General features: G+C 40.1%; 1 protein-coding gene across 4 annotated transcripts in view; it reads left to right on the plus strand.

The window, feature by feature from the left end:
- Window positions 1–19,073, plus strand: part of EFNB2 (ephrin B2) — a 45,839-nt gene that overhangs the window by 8,513 nt on the left and 18,253 nt on the right. For all 4 annotated transcript variants that reach the window (XM_055244545.2, XM_055244547.2, XM_055244546.2 and 1 more), the window contains exon 2: window positions 14,312–14,595. In XM_055244545.2, coding sequence (XP_055100520.1) covers window positions 14,312–14,595 — 284 coding nt within the window. The remainder of the gene's footprint in view (window positions 1–14,311; window positions 14,596–19,073) is intronic.

A 19,073-nucleotide genomic window follows, 5' to 3' on the forward strand; every position in this document is an offset into this window, starting at 1 on the left:
CACTCTCGTATCACCCTAGAGTAATTATGAGTGCTACCCAGACTTTTGAAACCAGTAGAGACAACATGTTTGTCTTTGAGGAAAGCCAGTGATGCTTTAGCATTTTTGGCAGGGGTGGATGTGTGTTTAAGTGGGGTGGGTGCAACCCCTTACTGTCTGCCTAGTCTACTGTTGTTCCCCATCCACATTCCCTGCGGGGCACCTAACCTGTGTGCATAGCAAAGAATTTCCGACCTTCAGAGCCAGAAGTGTTTCTCAATCGATCTCTTCCAGCCTAGGGTTATAGCTGATGAATTATAATCCTTGCTCTTTCCACACCTTTACCTGGGCTTACCATGGCCCTAAAACATTTGCCCAGCATCAGAATTGTCTAATGAGTGAGTGGGGCAGGGCAAATCATGTTCCAGACCAGCTGAGAATGTACCTAGCTGCAGAAGAAGTTCGAAAATGTCATCTTTTACTTATCTATCAGAACTATATTCAAGGTACATTTTAGATTTTTAAAAAATGCAAGTTCTCGTAGGCCTCGAATCCCCCCTTTCTATGGGAAAATGGATCATTATTATAATGGACTGTCCAGTAAAGTTTTTGATTTCTCCTAGACATGTTCTCTGTCTTTCTGACACAGATCAAGAGTGATCTCTTCAAGTCTTTTCTTCATAATCCCACAGCACTTTGTACTTAGATGTACTTAGAAAGAACCATATACACGGTACGTCATGATTGATATACAAGTCTTCACCACTCTACCTGTCCTAAAAGTCAGGGACACACCTTCTTCATTTCATCAGTCCCTACTTCTGTCCAGCATTGGCATCCAGTAAGTATTAGTGGAATGGACAGACAACCCAGATTTGTGTTGATGGCAGTTTAGCCTGTCTTAACTGTCATCCTTCTGCTACTAGACATGGATGAGACCTGAGACAATGGGACTGCTCAGAGGTCCCTGGCACTTGAACTTTAGGGCACCAGAATCCCCTGTAGGGCTTGAGAAAACAGGAGTTTCTGGACCCCACTCCCAGAGTTCCTGATTCCTGAGGTCTGGGATGGGGCTTGAAGATGCACATGTTGAACAAGCTCCCAGGTGACGCTCGCAACTGCTGCCTCAGGGCCACACTGAGAACCCTCGCCCTACACCAACCTTTCTGGGAAAACAACTCAACATTAAAGCTGTTTGGGGATCTCTGAAGAAATCTGTGGTCCTTGCCTTGTTGGGGGAGCATCAGGGATCTAACCATTGATGGTGGAGTATTTGTTGTTAATTCAGCAAGCAACTATTAAGTGTTAGGCCCGTTACTCGGCTCTAACAATACAAGGCAGAGTGACCTGTACCCTCGAGATTTAAAGTCTAAGTCCAGTAGAGAGAAGCCCAGGTGGGAGCAAGCACATTTAGAGGTAGGTGCCTGGTGCAAGGTGGGGACACAGAAGAAGGGAATGGCATTTGCCCCTGGAGGGGTCCGGAAACAGCCCAAGGGAGGAGGAGCTTGAGTCTTGAAATACTGTGGGCATCTCTAAGCAAAGTCACAGTAGACCGAAATAAAGAAAATAGTAAGCAAGCCAAAGAAACAGTATTTCCGCCAAGGGCAGCGTGTGTCTATCACGTCCACCTGTGAACACGCCCCAGGATTCCCTACATCAGGCCATTGCTCAAGACAGACCCCTCACAGGAACAGCTAAGTCACTGATTTCAGCTACTTTCATGTGAGAATTATCAGTACCTACTGCTCTTCAAAATGAGTATGATCCTGGATAGGTGAGGCAATTCGGTTTTGCAGAGACAGCAGGGCAAGTGCCATTGTAGTTTAGTTAAGGGCACAGGCTTTAGAGTTTGGCTATGTGAGTCCAATCCCAGTTTAGCCATTTATTAGCTGTGTAGCTTTAGGAGCAGTAGCCTTAGTGTCTCTCAGTTGTCCCATCTCTATAATAGGGACAATAACATAATAGTGCTGAATAAAAGAGTAACAAAATTTTGGTCAACATTTACTGTATTTAAAGAACTAAGCTCCGTGATTGGCACAATGAACCAATCAATAAAACACCAGTTGTTATTAATAAAAGTCAGTTGAATATGTACTGTGTGCCCGGCCGGGTTCAATTTGCCTTTGCATACAAGGAAAAAATTAAAATACTCTGTTAATAAAGACTATAGCATAATACTTTCACCTTAAACTCCTTGATGTTAATTTATTTTGTTTACCTGCCAAACTTCTACTCATTCCTTATGACTTGTCTGCTACACGAAACACCCTTTGTATTTCTTTTGTCCTATTAAATTAAGTTCTCTCTGCTCTACTTTCCTGCTTTTGGTGCTTTCTAATAACACTTTTAACCGTGGACTTTCTCATTCATCTGTGCAACTGTGGACTGAGAGGAGGCTCTTTGAATTCATTTTGTATATTCTAGTAGAGAGTACTGTGAGCAGTTGGGTTGTTGAATGAATACATTAATTCAACCTGGAGGGATGGGCAGTATTGCATTTTTTACATTGATATTACATGATATTTAGAAAACTGCTTAACTGGTGGACGTTGTTTTATTAACAGCATTTTGTGTATAGCACTCACTATGTGCCAGCTGCTATTCTAACTGCCTGACAAATACTCCTGAAACCTTCATGGTAACCATATGAGGGAAGTACTTTTAATATATCCATAATACCAATGGGGAGACTGTGGCCAAATTGGTTAATTAACTTAGCCAAAGTCATATTGAACTAATAAGTGGATTTAAACCCAGCTCGTCTGGGGCCAGGATCCCTCTTTTAATCCTCTGCCTCCTGCTTATGCTGTTGCATGGAGTAGTCTTTATCATATAACTAAATTAAGCATGCATTTGCTTAAAGCAGTGCATACATGATGGATCAAAAAGTTTGTGGTATAATTGGTTTAATTCTGTCATTATCCATTTTGATTTATAGTCACTTTCTTATGATGGTCGTGTAGTTTTAAATGGAACCTTTGAATCTTTGATATAATAAGGTTATGTCAAATCTCGGGTATAATAAGGTTATACCCAACGGAAACAGAATAATGATCAGCCCATTTAAAGGATAACTGGAGAGTTATTACAATATATAATAGTCATGCATATATGGAGTATTATTCCTTTGACTGGTAACATTTTCCTTTTAAAAATTGAAACATTTGATTGTTTCTTGTTGGGAGAAAAAGAGGTCAGATTTTTGAGGGGAGATCCATTTGGTGAGATGCTGAGTGTGTGTCAAGCTAAGGAGATAGTATGACATCTTTTTTAAAGTCTAGTCACAATTAAATGCCATTTTATTTTCGATTTTGGGATCGGTGCCAGCTTCCAGCTTGTCAGAGCTGAGAAGACTCAAATCAAGTCCAGGCTTATTTCTACAGCAAACTGGGATTCTGGCTTCTTGCCTGTGGATTCATTCAGTACAGCCCATCTGGCTTTTGATGTTCTGCAAGTTTGGAGCCATTTGTTTAAGGAAGCCAGGCGGTGAATATTGGTGGGCCTGGGGTTCTCTTGACTCCAAGTGGTGCCCCTTGGTTTGCATTTTCACCATGCTTAGCATCTGCTTACCTGGAGACCATGCAGCCGCCGGCCAGAGGTCTCCAACAACCAAATCTTCATGCCTTTTAGAACTCAGGGTCCCCAGCACATCCTCCTTCCTCCTCCTTGTCCAATTACTTTCATGCAGTTCTCAGTAGCTGCTTGTTTGAGCCACTTATAGTATTTAACTTCTGGGGTGTTTTTGGGTTTTGGTCAAGGTAATTCCAGGCTGGATGTGGTGACTAAGCAGGAAATATATGGGTCGTCCACGAAGTTACAGTGGAGCACTGTTTCTATTTTCCTAAGGTACACAGTTGTGGGGGTGATCCCTATGGAAGTCAGGAACCCAGTCTGATTTTGCTCCGTTTTGATGTTAGCAGTACAGACCTGGCTGTTTTGTAGCCTGCTTTGTTTTTCTTCCTTTTCTTCCCTAACTCCATGGGCTGTGGCAAAGCCCTGAGACGTGCAGGAAAATGTCTCCTGTCATACGCCCACAGCAGACCTAGCCCTGACACTCCTCTGAAGCCCAGGAAGGAGATATCTGTGAAGCAGCCTGCTCGTAAAGCAATTGCACACAGCCTTGTAAACTGTGTTACTAGGCTGATTATGGTTGACTGGCAAGGTGAATCTCTTATAGCAAGAGAGAACTTGGAGAGTTTTATCTCATCTTATGCCTTATTAATTTGTTCATTCTTTAATTACACAGACACCTATTGAGCAACCTATTTATGCAAGGTACCTGGTCGGGGGTCAGAGGGAGGGTCCCATGGTAAACAAGACAGACTCAGTCCTGGAGGAGCAGGAATGGCAGCCCCTTGCTGGGCTGTTGGTCCCACCAAAAGGGAAAGCTTTCACTTTAATAATACATGGGTGAATCATTTTTGTCAATAGGCAAAATTCTTTGTAGTTAAAAAAAAAAAATGTGATGGTAGGAAGGAAAGGGATGGGCAGAGGGTTAAAACAAAAGATATGCTCTCCCTAACTCTAGATTGCAATATTGTTATGCTTGTCACTGTAGCTTAATTCCATTTCTTTGAGTTTTTTCAATGCCAAGGCATTCCCTGTATGATTTACGTGAGCCTTTCATCTCCACGATTTTTCCCACTCAGGTAAATGAGCAAATGGATTTGAACACTCATATCTAAAACAAGAGAGAACCAGCTGGAAATGCCCTTTGAATTTCTTTCTCTATGAAAACCATTTTTCTTTCTGGTGCCTCACCTATAAATAACAAGAGTTCCACCTTCCTTTATAGACTCTTGCTAAAAGCGTGGTTTGGAACAAGACTGTACAGGTGCACACAAATTACAGTTGGGAAAGAAGCCTGCAGTGCATCTTGTCTCTGAGGGTTATGAAATCCTCCTTTTAGTAATGGAGCCAGCGTGATCAAGCCAGCAGGATGAAATTTGGCATTTGTGAGATCACACCCCTTCTCACTTGCCCACTGTACGTAGCATCCCAGCCTTACTCTTCAAATCTCCACATTTTTTCTTATCTAGCTATGAAATTCATAGGCTGATTTTTTTGGGGGGTTTGTGTGGGTTTTTTTTTTTTTTTTTTTTTGGCAAATAAAGACCTGCATTTTTATTTTGAGATAGGTGGTTGAGTTTTGTCTTTAATTTCATGGCAGAGATTTAACTAGTCTCAACTTTTGAAAAGACAACAATGATATTTGGGGATCACCCACTTAAAGTTAGACTTCTAGATGATTAATACCAAAAGTAGATGATTTTTTAGCCTCAGCCAGTTATAGGTATGCCCCTCTGTGAATTGGAGGCTTTTATGACAGTGAAAATCATGGCACAGATAAAAATTAAATAAATACTTCTGTTATTTTCCTGAAGAAAAAAAAAGCTTAAACTATGAGAATACTGTCTTGGAGCATTTTAAAATAAAATTAACTTCAGCCAGCAGGATTTCGAGCATTACATCACAAATGAAAAACTAGATTCACATCAAAAGGAGTCAGTTTTCATTCAATTGTGCAGCACTGTGGGCTGTGAAATTTAATATTATTTTGACTCATATGCTAATTGTAGACTGACAGAGGAAAATGGATTGTGTTTAAATAAAAGGATACACAGCATCACACGCAGCTCTGTCAAATACAAGTTGAGGTCTTTGGGCCAGGAACTGGGAGCCCTCTAGCTCTGTTATTGCAGATTCAAGTTTGACAAATAAAACTTTCCTTTAGACTGTAGTTTAATTACTTTTTTTCAAAGGTATGCATGATGAAGAGGCACAAATACACCTCACCTTGAAGAGTTGCTGAACTGGTTTGTGTGCCTATCAGCTCACCATGTGTTTGAATTTCTGTGCTTCTCATCTTTCCTTTTCTTGAAAAGATTTTGCTTGTCATTGGTGTGAATTGTACCCCCCACCCCCACCCATCTAGTCTTTGCTCTCAGATTTATAACACTTTAATGGTTCCAAATTGTATAGCCTGCTCTTAGACCCCTTTTCTTTTCCTTGAATAAATCAGGTTCATGTTGCAGATGATATTTGTTTTAGGAAAGTGTGAAAGAAGGGGCACCTGTGAAAACAGGCAATTGTTCCAACACACATATACATTCAAATTAAAGCAGAAAATGTCAATTAAAGCCTCCAATTACTACCTTATTTCTTGGAGGTTTAAAGCCGCTGAGAAGATAGTGGCGCACTCGCTGGAAGTTTTAAGGTAATTACTTTTTACTCTAAGCAGTGGTATCTGGTAACCTAATTCTGTATAAACCTGACACCCTATAACTACACCCCAGTATTTCTCTGATTTCAGAATAAGTCTGCATAGAAACTTGTTCTGATGTTAAAGTGCAAAAGGGGGCAGTAAAGTGCTATCCACAAAAAAGGAAAAAACATTTTCCAAGTATTTCTTATTACTGCGTGTGTCTTTCGTAGGCCCTGCCTTTATTTATTCATTTTATAACAAAACTCTTATGTTTGGGGCATTGAGAGAATACCTTATTAAGCTGTTGCAGCAATCTAGCATTAAATGGAAGACATGCAAGACTGAAGATCCTGCCTGTTTATGAAGTGTGCCATCAAATTCACATGCTCATGATGCAAAGTCCTTCTTTGGGAGTATTTGTATTCCTAAGTGCACAGAGCACTTCGGAAAGGAGCCTTGGTCTTTGGTGTTAATGCTCTTCTAGCTCCGTATAGACGTGGCAGGCCCGCAGTACATGGTGGGGTGAAGGGTCAAGGGTTTGGGCTTATCCAGAGCAGCGTGCATCCTTTGTCAGGAGGTGACTGGAAACACCAGCCAATTACAGCAGAACTGCAGACTGCTCATCCGCATTCGGAATTGCAGACGAACCAGTTTGCACTGTGACTTCTCTTCTTCACTGTAAGCTTTGGCATTTAATTAAAAGTTAAAGCCTGTTATGGAAGAAGTAGATGTTTTTCAAAATGGGGTAAATTCGAAGTGTACTTAATACAGAACACTGGCTTGGGAATAAACCAGTAATATTACATGAGTTTTGGTTTGCAACTGCTAGGCCTGAGCTTCTTTGTAAAGCTGGGATTTAGAATCTTTGAAATGTTTGTACAGTTCAGTGATTAAGCATAAATTGTATATATTCCCTATTTTTCACTTATTTGAGTAAACAAGTTTGTTACTACAGCTTCTGTGGACTCAGATTTATGTATTAAATAGGCCACACCTTCAACTAGGATAATTTTATTTATCTGCTTGCTAGGGAATTGCATCAAAAGGTTAAGTCTGTAGGCATTAAATATTTTAAATGCTTATTTTTAAAGTCAGTTATGAAAGATAGCACAAAGTTTTTCTGAAACTACATTAAAAAATAATGTTTTAATCTTATCACAAAAGCATTGACTATTTATTGCAAAGAAAACACAGAAAGCTAAAAATCATTCTAAGTCCACCATTCAGTAGCCCAAAGTGGCCTCAGGTAAAGGCGGTGTGTGTGTGACCATTTGTTTATGGTTGTCTCCGTGCAGTCAGCAAAATAAACAGAACAACATGCCATGTATTATTGATGTGTATATTTTCAACTGAAATTAGCCATCTGCTTACAATGATCATATACACTAATATAATTTTGAAATGAAAAGAAAAATAATTCTTTGTAGAGAGTAATGCGAATTGATTATGAATCTCGCCCTGCTTGGCAGTTTGCCCCAGAGGTAGAAGAGCTTTATGTGTGGGCCTTCTCCCCCCACACACATTTATTCCGCTCGCACGTGCACCAGCATCCATGTCAGGACTCACCTTGTCCTGTTACATGAGTAACATGGCCCTGCTTCTCAAGTGCATGATAACTGCCATAATTACACATAAATATTAAATATTTAAATAGATCTTTACGTGTGTAATACTAGGTAGAAGTGGCTCTGGATCGAATCTGATGCTTTTTAAATAGAAGCTTTCCCACAGCATTTCCAAGCACTGTCATCGTGTCTGTCTCAATTTGGGATTTACCTGGCCTAGTTGTCTGTCTGGACATAGAAACTGGTAGTTCCTGTTTGTATCTTTTGTGTTCTGATCTCTTTATTCTGTGTCAGCTAAATATTCTTGCAGTCAGTTACTAACATATTAACACATCCTTGTTTGGAAACTTTGGCATATCCTTCCATGGTTTCCCTCCGTGGATCTATTGCGTCCCTCAAGAGAGCCACCAGGCATATTGTCACACATTTCGTGTGTGTTTTCAGAGACGACACCAGCATCAAGCGGCCCCCCAGCGATTTGGGTTTTCTTCTCAGTTAATCTACACTCTTTGGCCAACCTTGAGAAAACTTGTAAGAAGCCATCAGATGTTTGTGCTAAGCTGCATGTAGTATGGTCAGAGGAAGAAAGAAGCAGGGAAAATGGAGTAGCCATGGGTGGGAGGGGAAGCAGGGAGTGCAATTTCGGGTTCACTACACAGCTCTCCATAAACTTCTCCACTGCTGGCTTCCCACGGATCCTCCTATTACACTGGGCAAAGTGCAGAAATAGATCAGGCGACCACTGCCTTCGTCCATTTCCCAGGCACCCTCTGAGACCTGATAATGCAATACAGGTCAGCAGAAAAGTCCAGGCTTGACATCCCAACGTGCCATGGTCTGGTCTGTGAATGAAAATCACATGAGATGACTTCTGAACTCCAAGTGGCTGGTTTATGTTTTCAGTGTATTAGGCCTGTGTTTTAAACAAGCATGTGCTCGTGGTGTAGGTTAAAACTTTCTGTTGTCTTCATTAATTATGCTATGTTCCAGTCTATTAATATTAAAGAATATTGTGTTGCATAATGACTTTTTTTTTTTGGAGACGGAGTCTCGCTGTGTCGCCCAGGCTGGAGTGCAGTAGTGCGATCTCGGCTCACTGCAACCTCCGCCTCCCAGATTCAAGCAAGTCTCTGTCTCAGCCTCCGAGTAGCTAGGATTACAGGTGCCTGCCACCATGCCCAGCTAAGTTTTGTATTTTTAATAGAGACGGGGTTTTACCATCTTGGCCAGGCTGGTCTTGAACTCCTGACCTCATGATCCACCTGCCTCAGCCTCCCAAAGTGCTGGGATTATAGGCGTGAGCCACCACGCCTGGCAACATAATGACTATTTTTTAAAGTTTTTACAATTATGACTGTGAAGTTGAAATGTCTAAATTATTAGAGATCCAGTTTAGATTACTAAATATTTATGTCTAATTGAGATTCTTAGACTTAGCCAAAGTCTAATACTTCCATGTAGAAGTATTAGAGTCTAGATTGGTGAAAAACTTGGAAAAAGCTTGGATGAAGTTCAATAGGTAATCCAGGAGTAAAAATAGGTTCCAATATCAGATCATTTCACCATAGGCGTGTTAGGTTTGGAAGCCCTACTTGAGTGTTTCCAGTTTTTTCCACATTATATTGTCTCTATATTTGATTCAAAGGCAGGGCACCTATTGTCTTGCTTAGGACTGATTCACTGGGAAAAACCACTGGAGTTGCCTATTTCCACTCAGTATGCCTCACTCTTAGAGCAGCTTCCCATGGTTTCCAGGGAGGCCCTCCAGTGAGAATGCGCCAAGCCACACGCCATGGCCTGGGAAGCAGTCCTGAACCTGGAGATTCTCTTGATGGAAAGGAAGAGGCAGCCTTCCCCTCCCAGGAAGACAGTAGAGAGAGCCTGCTCTGACTTTGCTCAGAGATGGAACTGGTCTGGCTCAGTTCTCTCTCCTACGTGGGACATGAATCACTCTTGGTGGTCTTTGCTTTTTATTTGGGCTTAAAATCAGCAGACTTTATTAAATGACACCTTCTCTAACCACTCTCTGTCTGGGCAAAGTTTAACAAGAACAGCCTCCCCCCATGTGGTATGGGTTGTAACTGTGGCAGTTTCCCTCTGCTGTTTTTGGTTACAAGATGAACATTATCTGAACACACAGAAAGAAATCTGTATTTGGCATCCATAATGGAAAGTCAGTTTAGTAATTTAAAACTAGCCAGTTATCATCATCATAATTCTTTTTAACACTTTCAAAGTCAGCATAGGAAAAGTGTATTGTTGAATATTACAAAATATTTAGGGCATAGATAGATGTGCTGTGTAGTTTGATTTATGAATGTGTCTAAGCAATCAAAGTAACAGAATTCAAATATAAACCCCATCACTTCAAAAATAAGAACTCTGTTTACTGACTTGATTATAACATATGGAACTCAATTGTTTTCCATTAAAAAATGATAGTATTAGGAAACTCACCCCATTTGCTTTTCATATATATTCTGCTATTTGCATAATTGTCTGGAGTCCATATGTAATATTAAATGTAAAACACAAGTGCCATGTAGCTGGTCTGTTTCTTCCTCACCTTTTGGTTCCTGGCCTCCTGGGGAAGGGTTGCACATCTGAGCCGTGGTCTCAGATGACTGCCTCGAAAGAAACCCCTTCCCTTCAGACACCACTGATGTGTGCTTGGTGTGGAGGTAGACTTTCCCTGGCTCTCCATGTGACGCTCACATGTGCGTGTCTTGATTTCCCTTAACTTCATGGACAGCTTGATTTGGGGGAAAAAAATGTGTTTTGCAACGCCGGAGTTATAATTGAATGTGCTGCAGTCAAAACTGAAAAGTGCGCAGAGAAAGGGGGCTTTTCCTGTCATGCTCATGGGGCACCAGTGTGTCTTCACCTGTTTTGTGTGTTAGGTCCATGTGTCATGCTGAAATGAAGAACATGGGATGTGTGGGGCTTTGGACAGTGCTGAGCCAAAAGCAAGCGCTCAAAAGCAGCTGTGTTTGTATTATTAGTGGTTCTGGAGGTGGCTGATTGCCTTGCATTTTAAGTAGAGAGGGATTGTAGAAGACTGCCAATACTCACCAACTTTTTCCAGAGAGAAGGGGTCAGAAACTGCATCTGCAGGGCTCCTTGATCTCCAGAAACGCCAGTGTGCCCGGGAGGGCATCTGCGGAAATCCAGTCTCTCCTCCTCAGTATGTCCTGTCCCGACTCAGTGGTTCTGTCTTCAGAATTCCTATCGTGTCTGTGATCTGCAAAGAGCGGTACTTAATTCGACTTCAATTTGTATAAATGTTAGCTTCTATTTGTTCATTCCTATTTTTTATTCAACTAATACATTATTTATTGAGCATCTACTCTGTGTCAGCCCCTTGGGCATTTAATATTGAATTAGTCACCTGTGGGACTTGCCTGCCCTCAGGGAGCTAGACTATAAATTCCTAATGATCAGCGAACTCCACTTTTCTGTCACTCATAACGTCTGGCACAAAATAGGTTACTTGAGTTGTTACACTCACAGTACTGTTGTTTGCTGCCATGGTGCTTTAGGAAGTGTGCGAGTTCCCGGGAGGCAGAGTCAATAACGCAGACTGCACGTAGTGAAAACATGGCCAGGAGAGCTGTAGTTCAGGCCCTCAGCTCAACTGCACTCTGTCCACTGAGAAGCCATAATTTCTTCAATTAAAGTGACTGTGTGCTATGGCTGTTTATGTATACGCTTAAAAAGTAAAAGCTGCTAAAGCACTCAAGGATTGAGGCCTTTTGTATTGATTTAATTAAAGGAACAATCATTGTTTTAATGAGCTCTAGAAACAATTACTTTTGAAGAGCCGAGGATCAAATTCTTGCCTCACGTTTTGCCACAATGTGTTCTGAAAGGTGAATTAATGCTTTTGGAATCATCAGGAATAGTGAGTTTTGTCACGATTTACTTTTTACAAGCATATCAAATATGCATATTGAAATGTGAGCCTCCCCGCCACACTTCCGTTTTGATAAGTATCCCCCTGGATTGCCATCACTGACCATTATAGATTTTTAACAAAGTTGGACAGTACACACTGAATGAAAACTTCACATCAAGGAAGGCCTGGCGTGTTTGGAAAATGAATTAAAAGGCTTATTAAATGATTTGTGTGACTTATGCCTTCTGAAAATATGCCCTCAAACACAGAGATCCCCGAAGCCACACCGACCCCTGCGTCCCATGTTCTTGATCTCACCGCATCAGCACCAGCAAGAGCTGTCGCTGAGACGGTGAGTGATGAGAGTCAAGAGGGGTGACTTGCATGGCCTGGGAGGAAACCTCCTGTGAATCTTTAGTTAAGCAGGGAAAAAAAATCCTTGTGAAGGAAACAGGATCTTGGGAGCATTTTGAATGAAGAAAGAGCATAGTGAGCCAAACTTGAGACATAGGGTGTAATGTGGGAGAGTTTTAAGATTTGCAGAGATGTACAGCTTGGGAGGAGGTGTAATGCATTTTCTTAAAAGAGCTGAATGAATGGTTGAGGAAATGGGTACATCTGGCTTGGTTAAGGATCCTAATCTCTGAAGCCTGGGAAGCCCCCAGGGCTTGTAATTTAGGAATACTTCCGCTTAATAGTAGCTAACTCTTATATAGTGCTGTCTGTGCAGGCTACAAAAGGAGCAGATTAAGGATAGAAAAGGTTTGGAGTGGTATGAGAAACCCTAGGCAGGAATTGACTCTTGGTGTTTGTAAACCTTAAAGATGTCCTAAAAAGGTCAAGGAATAAAACGGCAGAAAAAGGAAATGTCAGGAAGATGATCAATTTAACGTTTATGGAATTTAGTTTGTACTTACAGCCCGGCATCTTGCCTGAGTTTTTTAACCTCAGCAGCACATCAGAATTACTGTGTGTGTGTTGGAGGGGCTGGGGGAGATAAAGAAATTAGCCTCATCCACAAACATTCTGATTCAGTCTGTTACTTGAGAAACTGAATTGTGTTTTGTCCATAAAGAAGATGAAATTGTCTAGAGAGAATACATTGCCATTCACAGGGTTGAGGGGATACCACAGAGAGGCTTCCACTGTGATCTGCATTTGTCAAAAGTTCTAGAGAATTCTTCAACAGTATACACATGGTTGTTTTAAATATATCATTGTTATAAAAATTCATTTTGAGTTCTGTTTCACAGAAAGTTTTTTTGAATGAATGAATGTCATATGTCCTTGCTAAAGGAGCTCAGTTAAAAAAAAGGGGACCATCCTTCCTTTTGGGGGTTGTACAGTAACACATTCCCAAGAAAGAGGTAACAGCCACATACATTTTTCCTGCCAATAAAGAGTATGGGTTTTTAATATGAATCCAAAATATGATTTCTGTTATGTTTTGTGCTGCTTTGTAACCACACTCAGGCACTTTTCAGAAAATTAATACCATTCAATAGCATAAATCATAAACTATTCCCTTGGTATGGGTTTGAAATTGGGGGTGCCCTATCATCCTTGCTTTATCTCTTAGTGAATTATGACCCTGTAGTCATCATGGCTGGTGGGAGTCTCTGGTTAAAGAAAGGGTTGGATTGGAAGGATTCAGAGGCGATTCTTTGTTCTCAGGCTTTAATATTTTAATGAGCCTGCAGGCTTGGCTGCTTACGAACGAGCTGGGATTTCTAAGTGTGTTGTTAGTGTTAGCACTTGTAGAAGGATGTTCATTAGGAAGTTCTTGTTTCAGTTTTTCAGAGAAACTCCCCATTAAAGATCATTCAGGAACATGGCTCCCAAGAAAGAGGAAAGGGAGGAGGGAGGCTTTTAGCTATAAGCATTAAGGGGATATTGTATCAGTAGTCTTAGTTCTAAAGATTTGCTTCTGAGAATTAATTGGAGCAAATACATCTTAAGGGAAGGAAAAAAAGATTTGTAGAGCAGGGACAGTAGTTGTTGTCCTTGCAAGTAGAGGACTCTTCATTTTGCAGCTGAATCAATACCACAACTAATTATTTCTGGTTATCTTTTATGCGTTTGTAAGACATTTCTTTTGTTCAGTGTAATAAAAAACCCATTGTTTGATCAGTGACTGGCTAATTATGATAAGTAATTTGAAACATTCTTGATGAAACTTGTCTGTTAATTAACATCAACAGCACATGGAAACTAACAAGACAACAAAGTATTAGTGGATCCACTGTTCCCTCCAATTGATGAGCTCTCTCTGTGGCATGCCCAATAAACTAAAGCTGCCAATGGTTAAAAAATAACAAACATGTGGGAGATCTGACTCACCGTGGAGGAAAAGTTACTGTAAAGTTACACAAAGGAGTATTGAAATATTACAAGCGAGGGGGTGGTAAAGAAATGTCAGCAGGTATTCTGATCCTATGGCTTAGAGTAAGGGAAGTGGTTTCTCTCTGTCTTTCCTTTTTCTTTTAAAGCTTAATTCCAAAATACATTCATCCCATATTGATCTGAAGTAAGAGACTTTTGATAAATAAAAGCATGAATCTGAAAATGTATAGTTTGGGATTATCAGCATTGCCTGGCTATCTTGTAACTGTCATTAATACTGTTAATTTTTATCAACTCAATGGCTTTTTTTTCTTATGCTTTTAGATTTCTACCTGGACAAGGACTGGTACTATACCCACAGATAGGAGACAAATTGGATATTATTTGCCCCAAAGTGGACTCTAAAACTGTTGGCCAGTATGAATATTATAAAGTTTATATGGTTGATAAAGACCAAGCAGACAGATGCACTATTAAGAAGGAAAATACCCCTCTCCTCAACTGTGCCAAACCAGACCAAGATATCAAATTCACCATCAAGTTCCAAGAATTCAGCCCTAACCTCTGGGGTCTAGAATTTCAGAAGAACAAAGATTATTACATTATATGTAAGTATAATTTTATTCATTTATTTTATAGAAATTAAGATAAGCTATATAGGTTTGTATCAATTTTTTTGTTTCCTTAAAATTATTGTGGCAAATAATTTGATGAGAATCTTTGCTGAAAAATTGTCCCCCCCCCTTTTTTTTTTCAAAGAAAACTTCATTGAATTTGGGACCCTGTGCTACCAGTATTCATTAAGTATACATGCCCAAAGAGAAAAAAACACTAGAATTCTTAATAGTATTGAAATAAATGTATTATATGAATATATTCAGCATCTCTACTGACAAAACCATTTTTAAGGACCATTGGTGGATTTTGATAGGTAAATCTTGTGCATTGCCTTTTCTCTTCACCTATCCATCCATTCGTTCACTCATTCATTTCGTATTTATTCTGTGCCAGAGACTGTGCTTAAGGGCCAGGGATTCAGCAGTGAAAGGTGGTAAAATAGCATGTTTTCCTCAAGAAGTTATCAATCTAGAGAAGATGGAGCTCATAAATCAGAAAAATGGGGATGACAGGTTACATTAAAACCAGATTCAGAAGAAAAAGACAAAACTTGGTTTGCTCAGTGAATTACTCTTTTTTGCATACATATATATAATTTGACACCCTGTTTCAGGAAGAGATGGCATGTATCCTTTGGGTCATATCTGAGGCTAACTCGTGAGGACGTGAAGTCAGCTGATGAGCACATTTGGAGCCCACGCCTACTATGTGCAGATCTCTCGTCAGCCTCATTCCCAGGGCCCCAGGTGTTGTTAAAGCCTAGGTGACTCAGACAGCTGTTCACATTCAAGCAATGAAGTCTTTTTTCTTAATTTCTTTGGTTTAAAATTATAATTGGGTTGAATTTTCCAGTGGCTTGGTTACTACAGACTTCAGTTTATTAGGGAACTGCTGTCTACCACTGGTTTGTTATTTGCCCCAAGGTGGACTCTAAAACTTTAGGTAGGAGACTCTTGGTGATCAAACTGAAACTCTTGCATCTCAACCTATGAGCTGCACTTCACTGTTATTTTATTTTTTTAGAGACAGGATCTAGCTTTGTTGCCGAGGCTGGCGTGCAGTGGCGTGATCACAGCTTACTGTAGCCTTGAACTCCAGGGCTCAAGTGATGTTCCCACCTCAGCCTCCAAGTAGCTGGGACTACAGGCATGTGCCACTGCACCCAGCTCAAGAGCTACACTTTAAAGCACAGAATGAAAACCTATTTTTAAATAAAACTTGATACATAGAGTAGCTTACCAAGAATTAGTAACAACAACAATAAGAAAAAATAAAGTGGTAGAGTATATACTTAGTAAGGAATAATTATTATGAAATAAAAGCATTCTGAAATGAAACAGGTAGATGGGGTGGCCAAGTATGCAGAATAATAGGGAAATCTTTGAAAATGTAAAATAGTTACCAGGTAAAATAAATGGAAACTTTAAGCTTTTGGAAGCCTAACAATGTATTTATATTAGTAAAGACTTTATTATTATTATTATTATTTTTTTTTTTTTTTTGAGACGGAGTCTCTCTCTTTCGTAGGCTGGAGTGCAGTGGCGTGATCTCGGCTCACTGCAACCTCCACCTCCTGGGTTCAAGTGATTCTCCTGCCTCAGCCTCCCAAGTAGCTGGGACTATAGGCGTGTGCTAATTTTTGTATTTTTAGGCAAGATGGGGTTTCACCATGTTGGCCAGGATCTTCTGGATCTCTTGACCTCGTGATCCTCCCGCCTTGGCCTCCCAAAGTACTGGGATTCCAGGCATGAGCCACCGTGCCTGGCCTTAGTAAAGACTTTGAAAGTAAGACTTTTTCAGTGAAAGCTTCTGTTAAGCATGACATTTACAGGGAACTGAAACTGATCAGATGCATTTATTAAGAAGGTTAATGCCCCTGGGTGGGGTGGGAGAAAGAAGGTAGTGGTACGGGAAGAGTGGACGCACTAGAGATGAGATGCACTAGGGCAGTGAACGCATGTCCCTAGTGCATGGATGCAGCCCAAGTCCACTGACATGCCAGCAGACCCGGAGTCTCTCTTCTTACTTTAGCTCATGACTTCATGAAGCATGCTTTGCAAATTCTAAGTTCCCACTGGGCGCAAGTGGAATTTTAGTAAACATTAAGAGTTTAACCTTTAGTGTGAAATAATATGCAAGATATGCAAATAAAGAAATGTTTACCAACATCTCTTTGCTTAATGTAGTGAGCATTTAATAATTGCTTTTTATTAATACATGAGAGATTTGTATTTAGAAGCAGTTTAATTTATAATTATAATATTAATCTACACATAATGACATCTATTATTTTCTTTTTTTGGAAACTCTTCCTACCGCACTAATAGGTTCATTGCAGTTACTGAGCTACTGTGGCCATCAGAGCTCTCCTTAGAGTTATGATTTACCATGCAAAAGCATGTGGTAGCCTGGGATAAATGAATCTTTCTGAATATAGAATTGAGGGTCTCAAGTTTGAAACTACGAGAGGCTATTTGAATGTTGCTTTGCGGGACTGTCATAAGGGCTGGGTGAAGGACGCAGGGCTCAGAAGTTTGCCAGGAAGTCCAGTTGAGACTTTCAGCAGAGTTGAAAGACTTCCACGATGGCGTGGGCAGAGGAAGGCGTTTCAGATACTTGGGAAAATTTAGAAGCCAATTTCTCACCCACCCTACAGCAAAGCCCATTGATCTACAAGTTTCCCTAGAAAGGAAATGGGAAATACAGAGAACAAATGTTAAAATAGTTTTAGAAATTAATATTGACTTTGTATTGCTTCTGCATAAGTTCCAAGACACCAAAACAATGAATGAAGTTTAAAAAGTCACTACTTTGCGTGTCAGACAAATGCACACATACACACACACACACACACACACACACACAGTCAAGCTCTGTACTGGTTTTTTTGAGAAGGAAAGTGTTTGAAGTTAGTAATTTTTATATCAGTACATTTATAAATAGTGCTAGGTAGCACGACAGAAAGTATTAAAATTTACATGTATATTTTTAACACTTCAAATTGTTGGTTCACTTTGAGACAGTAAATAATATTGGCATTTGAGTTCAGCTTTAATAAATTCTACATGGGTTTAACCCCAAATCTGAGTGTCTAGTTGGTAAGCGCCTTCAGAACGAGCAGTGTTATAATAGATATGTTATTGTGTGCTGGTTTCTTTCCATGGAGAGGAAAGAGAGATCCGATGCTTTGGAGGAGTGCTTGACTTTCCCCCAGTGAGGAGCAGTCCAGAAGGACTGACTTGCACTGGGGAGTACCCTACATGAACAGCATTTCAGAAGAATTAATCCAGGAACCTAGAGTCCTACTTGCTAGTCCTGCTTCCTAAGCTTAATGAGAAAATCAGTTTTCTTTCTTTAAACTTTAATTTATTTCTCTAAAAAACACTTTTAGTATTGTCATTGTTCTGGCTAATGATGGCGGTCTCCTCCAGTTTCAAGCCACCTTGGGGCTGGGCATACAAATTCAATGTAGGATCACTGGTTAGTGTGGTTTCAAATGGACAGGATCCTCTGTAAATTCTTTAAAAACATGTAATTTGATTTGTGGTGTTACCTGCTTTAAAATATAGTCATCACACTTGTGAGTTTCAGACGTGAATATGAATTTTTAATTTCAACTGTATTTTTAAGCAACACTAAGTATTCACTAAGTGCCCTTAGGAGATAGGTGGCAAACTGATATGCGTCCTCATGCGTTCTTCTCATAGATGCTTATTTGATTTTTAACTTGTGGCAAAATTATATACGAACGATCACCTACTTACAATAGTTCCACTTAAATTTTTCAACTTTCTGATGGGTTTATTGGAGTATTAAATGTATTTTCAATTTAATGATATTTTCAGCTTACCTTGTGCTTATCAAGTATCAAGACATAGCTCCACCTAAGTCAAGGAGCATCTGTGTATAGGTTTTTATTCTTGTTCAGAATTGACTTTTTCAAGTGACCTATTTCAGTAATTAGCCCTGGGCCTAATTTGCATAATGAGATCTCCTAATCTTCAAGTGATGCAAAGATGGAGATATTATGACCATGTGGTCTGAGGAGACCTTTTCTTTATTATGCTCCGATCTTTAATTGCCTTAAAAACAGAGTAGCTAATTTACCTAACCTATAGTTAGTTTATTATTGTCTTTAAAGTTTTTTTTAATGTTCATAAAATAACTGTTCTGAAATTGCCCATTTTCAAGGGAAGCTGTGTCTTAGACTTACTAAATGCTCCAGTTGATACTGGGAAAGCCTTCTTGTGTTCGTAGCCTTTATCCATAGAGTTTCCTTTGCAGCACTTTCTGTGCCTGGTTTAGTTTCTTTTCAGAGGCGACACCCAGAGCTGAATGAGTCAGCAGGTTTGGTGTGTTGGCCCTTTGCAACAGCTGTCCTTATGAAGGTTCTGTGGGCTGGTTATTCTACCTTCACATAAAACCTTGCAAAATAACCCACAAAGAGGTTTTCGTCACACTACCAAAA

The sequence above is a fragment of the Symphalangus syndactylus genome, chromosome 15 (assembly GCF_028878055.3).
Source record: "Symphalangus syndactylus isolate Jambi chromosome 15, NHGRI_mSymSyn1-v2.1_pri, whole genome shotgun sequence".
In the NCBI taxonomy this organism is placed as follows: Eukaryota; Metazoa; Chordata; class Mammalia; order Primates; family Hylobatidae; genus Symphalangus; species Symphalangus syndactylus.